The 6,417-nt window shown below is 49.7% G+C and overlaps 1 protein-coding gene across 1 annotated transcript; it reads left to right on the top strand.

Annotated features, from left to right (window-relative positions):
* Positions 1-1,826: 1,826 nt before the first annotated feature.
* Positions 1,827-3,342, top strand: CRCT1 (cysteine rich C-terminal 1). Its single transcript, XM_032154593.2, has 2 exons — positions 1,827-1,897; positions 2,702-3,342. The coding sequence occupies exon 2, from the start codon at positions 2,724-2,726 to the stop codon at positions 3,015-3,017; it is 294 nt and encodes a 97-aa protein (XP_032010484.1). The 5' UTR covers positions 1,827-1,897; positions 2,702-2,723; the 3' UTR covers positions 3,018-3,342.
* The last annotated feature ends 3,075 nt before the right edge of the window (positions 3,343-6,417 follow it).

Below are 6,417 nucleotides of genomic sequence, written 5' to 3'. Positions count from 1 at the left end.
GTGAGTTTTGGAGTCAGATATGAAATGTCTGAGCACATTTTCCCTGCATGCTGAAATCCTGGATTTGAATCTGGGTAAAGAACTGAGAAAGACACCCTTCTTTGCAAAGACTCTCTCTATGTGGTTGGGACGTACGTGTGTGTGTGTGTGTGTATGTAGTGAGAGGTATAAGAGTACAGGGGTTTTGCCCCTGTGTTGGGTTTTCCAAGCAATATTTCTTTAGGGATGGGCTGGTTCCTTCAGGAGACACTCATAAGGTACCTAGAAAAGATAACTAGAAAAGTTAATTCCAAATCAGCCTTTTATATAAAAGATAAACAATTGATGCCTCCTTTGATAAGAGTTAATAGCGATAAATAAAGTAAGCTGGTTTATGAGATCATAAGATGCCCACAGAATGAGTAGGCACTTGCCCAGATAATCTCCTTATACTGATTCCTACCAAACATTCTTCTTCATTCTTTTTTTTTTTTTTAAAAGAACTTTGCCCATTTTCCCAGAGGGGATCCTGCTTGTCTTGTTATTTCATTACTTCCTTCTCTGTTCTAATATTGACTTTACTTTTTGGAATGTCTCACCTATACTCACCAGCAGGTGCTCTAGGAACTGGCAACCTGTTAATCAGGCTCTAAATCCATGTTAAATGAAACTAGTATCTTTTGTGACTTATCTTTCCTTGCCTATTCCCTCGAGCCATTCCCAGCTCACTCACCCCCAAACCTGTCTCTCATCCTTAATTCTTGAATTCTTAGTCTTGGACTTCTGTTATCGCTCACATTCACAGTTGTGGGCAATTTGATTGATTAAGAAGCAGTTCTGAAGTTGACTGCCAAAGTTTCCTCCAATTTTAAAAAATTAGTTATTCTAAAAATGCACACTTTGGACCTTTGGAAAGAATTTTCTTCTTCCTTCCTTCCTTCCTTCCTTCCTTCCTTCCTTCCTTCCTTCCTTCCTTCCTTCCCTTTTTTTCTTCTTTCCCTCCCTCCATTCTTCCTTTCCCATTTTCTTTGGCACTGGGCAGTAGCCCTAGCGAGAACTTATCTTCAAAGGCAGATTGGTGGTTGGGGTGGGTTAAGAAGCAGGAGTCCCACAGGCTGACTTGCCTTTTTGCAATTGGGCCACTGTCCCGCACACATTTTTCTCTTTGTCATACCATGCTGTATTATGGGGATATGGCAACCTGACTACATTCACAACTTTCTGGTCTTATGGTTCCTTAATTTTGCCGAGTTTTTTCTTCCTGTCTCCAGTGACAGAGAGAAATCACCCCTGGGATTCCCACAGGTGCATCCCCATCATCATCTTCACTCACTGCATCTTGAAGCATATGGATGAAACCCAGCAGGCTTATCGCATAGCTTGTGGTCTGCCCTGGGGAGCCAAGGACCAAGAGCCAGAGAGATGAGAATCAAGATAAAAATAGGTGAACTACCACCTACCAAGTAGATGACTACACAGGAATGGATGTGTGGGCAAGTGGAGCCGTGTGTGTGTGTGTGTGTGTGTGTGTGTGTGTGTACATTGAAGACAAGGGCACAAGGGGGTTCCAGACCTCCCTGCATTTGAGCCCCATGCCCTCTCTTAGCATACACACAGCCTCCCAGGTACAAACAGTGCCCTGTTTGGAAAGTAAACATGCCGTAGCAATCCTGGCACCTCTGTGAAGTGACTTAGATGCCCACGTGCACCACCTACAGTGCTACCTGAGTGATGAATGTCTCTGGGATGTGAGTGTCAGCTGAGCATGTCTGTTGGGAAATGGGCCCCTCCCAAGAGCCTGAACATGAGTACTTCTTATAAAAAGGTTCTCTGGCTGGACGCTGCTCAATCCACTGCCTAGCAGCTGGCCCATTCCAGTTGGAGAAGGTAGTGAGTCTTTCAGTGGAGCCAGGGTCTGGTAAGTCTCCTAGCAGGGTCTGGGGGAGAGGGTGGGATGAGTTGAGGGCACAGGGGAGGAGAAAACAGAACATAGGCAGCAGATAGATGTGGGAGGGGTGTCCTGCAAGGCACCTAAGCTTCCAGTGAGCCAACCTCTTAAGATACTAATGAGGACATAAAGGCAACATAGGAGGTGGTTTTTGCAAGGGTACACAGCAAGTCCGCAGAAGAGCTGTGACTAGAACCCAGGTCTTTCAGCTCCCTGGATGGGGTTATTTATACTGGCACAACTCTCCTTTCCCACATGGTTGTGGGGCATGAGAGGCATAGGCAAGAAAGAACGATCAGGACATGCTTCTGGCCTGTGGATTATTTAGACCCAGCAGGTGGGACCGCCTGTTGGACTTGGGTGTTTTCTAACTGATGGGGTGTAGTAACTAGGAAGATACAATCGAAGGTCGGTAGGAAAGTAAAATGAGGGACAAGAAAAAAGCCAAGTGGAGATTTTGGACTGAATCATACAGATAAGTTGCCGCAGTGTGCTGTTTATTTTCCACTGTGGAGAACTTGAGCAGTCTTCTTCTAGTCAGAGAAAATGGAAATGCATTGATTCATTGCATAGATTGTGTCCTGCTCTGAGCATGTTTAACTCACTGGAAACACCTGCTTGGATTTGCTTCTTTGCGTCGGCTCTTTCTGGGTGCTTTTCCCTCCTTGTCCCAGGCCAGGCTGACTTGTACACTAAGCCGAATCTCAAAAGCCCAGAGTTCCACTGGTGGAAAGAAAAAGCCAGCTCGCCTTTGAAAGGGTGCCTTTCTTCCAGGTGCGTCGTGAGGAGCTCCGCGATGTCCTCTCAACAGAACGCCGTTTCCGCAAAAGGCTTTTCCAAGGGGTCGTCCCAGGGCCCCGTTCCGTGTCCCGCCCCGGCGCCCACCCCGGCGCCCGCCTCCTCCTCCTCCTGCTGCGGCGGCGGCTGCTGCGGCGACTCGGGCTGCTGCGGCTCCAGCTCCACCAGTTGCTGCTGCTTCCCAAGGAGACGCCGCCGGCAGCGGAGTAGTGGCTGCTGCTGCTGTGGGGGCGGCAGCCAGAGGTCCCAGCGCTCCAACAACCAGAGCTCGGGCTGCTGCTCTGGCTGCTGAGAGGCCCGCAACCCCCAGCGCTGCGCTAGAGAAACCTGCCCAGCCCAGAACGGGCCCGCCCCGCTGCGGCTCCCACGCGGGGCTGGGCCTCGGAGTTCGCCCCGTAAAGCGAATTGCACTTTAATGTTCAGAAACCCACTTTGTTCTCAGTCACGCAAAACTCCCTGACCCCGATGTGATTTTTCTCCCCGGGGATTCGAGAGCCATGCGTGGGACACTGGACCCTACTGTCTGCACGGGTTTGCACACAGCAGGTGCTCACTAAATGCCTACTAATTTGATTGTCTTTTGAAGATGTCATAATAAAGCTTCTACCTCCTGAGAACACCTTTTCTTATTTGTTCTTCATTAGTTTCTCCGCCCAGGTAGAAAGGCTTGAAATGTTTGTGAAGGGCAGAATACTATAATTCATGCCTGAACAAGAAGGTGGCTTTCTGATAGTTAATTATGATAGCAGCGATCACATATCGACTGTTTCGAGTATTTTAAGGACTTTATGCGACAAAGTCCTTGAATATTCTCAGGACTTTATATGGCACAATCTGATTCTCATAATGACTCACGTAGGAGAGTGCTGTTATGCCCATTTTACAGAAGAGAAACTGAGGTTAAGTAATTTGTTCAAAGTCACTCACCTGGCGCATGATAAAGAAGACAGGACATCTGATTCAAGGGCTTCATTGCTCTGCTGGGTTCTCACCTGGACTTCCCAAGCCTTACCACTGAGGTGCTCCTCCTGACCACCAGGTCCAGGCAGCTCTGTGGTCAAAGTTTGTTTTGGCAACTCTTGGGGGCTTTGGAATCAAGCCAGCTGTCTTTTTTTATTTTTTAGTTCTATGTCTTATTTTATTTTTTATTTTTGGCTTGGAAGTTCCTTGACCTACTGCTTTGCTTGCTGGGGAGGAAATTTTTCCTAAGATGAGCCTTCCGGGAAACTGGGACCTGCCCTCTCCAGATCTCATTTGTGCAGCTGAAGCAGGACCAAGAGCCATGGGTTTCTGGGAGTCTCTGTGGTGCAACATGTGTGCTTGGAAACGTGGGGATCTCATTCTTCAGAGATGGTGGCTGTGGCAGTGGCAATGGATGGGTCATCTTGCCTAGGTCAGAAACCTATCGCTGTGGGCACAGATTTTATCCACTCATTTCAGGCACGAGGAAACAGGAGAACAATATCCTCTGCATGGTGTCTGCTGGGTTCAGAAGGAAGAGATAATCAGGGTAATAATAATAGTAACACTAGTTACCATTTATTTGGCACTAACTTTATTTCAGGCACAAGTCAAGGCACTTTACATATATTATCTCACTTAATCCTCGTAGTAATCTAAAAATATAGACATTCACTTCCCCACTTTTTATATGTGAGCACATGGGTTTAGACAGTTCCAGTGATTTGGCTAAAATCACAGAGCTAGTGAATGTCCCCAGATGGTGAGTGAGGGAGATGAGATTGAAACCGGAACCTGTGTGACTCCAAAGTCATGCCCTCACACTCAAAGAGTCATTCTCTACTGTCTTAGAAATCATCACCACACAGGGAAGGGACACTTGGGTCTCTGGACACACCCAGGCTCTCAGAAAATTGCAGCTTGGCTTCTTGGCTGCTGCTCCCTTGGTGACCCAATGAGTGTGGAGCTCTGTCATGGCATCCACCCAGCAGCTGGCAGGCAGCTGAGGGTGTCTGCTCAAAGGTGAGGTCGGAAATGCTCTGCTGATTCATCCAAGATGTTTGACCTTGCAGCCAAATGACCTCCTGCCAGGGAGGCTCTGGAGGGCAGTCCTGCTCTGCCTAGGAGTGGCCCTTCCTTCCATGTCTGAGATTCTGTGATTTCTTTCCAGTGGGAGGTGATTTGCGGAAGCTGTTTACAAACAGATGATATCACCCGTGGACCTGCCTCCCCACACCAGTGACGTGTGCTGAAACAGCAAGCCCCGGACTTGGTGGGCAGTGGGTGGGAAGGAAGAGTTCTTCCTCCTGACTCGGAACAGACACATTACAAAGCTAATCTGAGGGTGAGGGCTCAACCTGGAGCAGGAAGCTGAGGCCTGAGCTCTGGGAAAGAGACGTGGTGACTCACGGAGAGATATTAGAGTCCAAATAGGAGCACATGCCCTGTACACCAGACATTTGGGTCTCATGTCAAATGGCTGGACCTGATGGTGGTGGCACCTCCAGGCCCACAAGCTGCTGAAACCCGGCAGGCCAGCACACATGGACTTTGATGAGAGACATTTGAGTATTTTAAAAATAGTTTCATCTTAGAAATCTAGACGGCGACTTTGGAATGTCTAGAGCTCTCTGCTCATGGTCCTTCAGGCTTTTCTGATTTCCAGCAGTGGGTAAAGCTGTATGTGTGGCCCAGGCACTCTCTGTGAGGTGATGATGGTGGATGCTGAGCCTGTGGGAAATTTGGCAAAGTGAAGTCCTACTCAAAGGTTGTCACCTGTTACATGTGACAGGCAGAATTAGGTTTCTTATTATCTCTGGAATAAATGGACATTATTGTTAAATATATTTTATTCATGATGGCTTCAATTTCAGCTGAAATTATATTATACTTGTAATAACAACTGATATTGAGAGGTGACAGCATGCTGGCAGTCCTTACAGCCCTCGCTCGCCCTCGGTGCCTCCTCTGCCTGGGCTCCCACTTTGGCGGCACTCGAGGAGCCCTTCAGCCCACTGCTGCACTGTGGGAGCCCCTTTCTGGGCTGGCCAAGGCGGGAGCCGGCTCCCTCAGCCTGCAGGGAGGTGTGGAGGGAGAGGCGCGAGCGGGAACCGGGGCTGTGCGCGGCGCTTGCGGGCCAGCTGCAGGTCCGGGTGGGCGTGGGCTTGGTGGGCCCTGCACTGGGAGCAGCCCGCCAGCCCCGTGCAATGAGGGACTTAGCACCCGGGCCAGCGGCTGCGGTTTAACCTGAAAATTCAGGTTAAAAACCTCTGATTCTCATAAAATGGTTTTATGAGTCCCCAGTACTGGGTCCCCCAGCAGTGCCAGCCCACCGGCACTGTGCTCAATTTCTCACTGGGCCTTAGCTGCCTTCCCGCAGGGCAGGGCTCAGGAGCTGCAGCCCGCCATGCCTGAGCCTCCCACCCCCTCCATGGGCTCCTGTGCAGCCCGAGCCTCCCCAACGAGCGCCAACCCCTGCTCCACGGCGCCCAGTCCCATAGACCACCCAAGGGCTGAGGAGTGCGAGCGCATGGCGTGGGACTGGCAGGCAGCTCCACCTGCAGCCCCGGTGCAGGATCCACTGGGTGAAGCCAGCTGGGCTCCTGAGTCTGGTCGAGATGTGGAGAACCTTTATGTCTAGCTCACAGATTTTAAATACACCAATCAGCACCCTGTGTCTAGCTCAGGGTCTGTGAATGCACCATTCGACACTCTGTATCTAGCTACTCTGG

The sequence above is a fragment of the Hylobates moloch genome, unplaced genomic scaffold (assembly GCF_009828535.3).
Source record: "Hylobates moloch isolate HMO894 unplaced genomic scaffold, HMol_V3 SCAFFOLD_5, whole genome shotgun sequence".
Classification (NCBI taxonomy): Eukaryota; Metazoa; Chordata; class Mammalia; order Primates; family Hylobatidae; genus Hylobates; species Hylobates moloch.
This window is presented reverse-complemented; position numbering and strand designations above follow the sequence as displayed.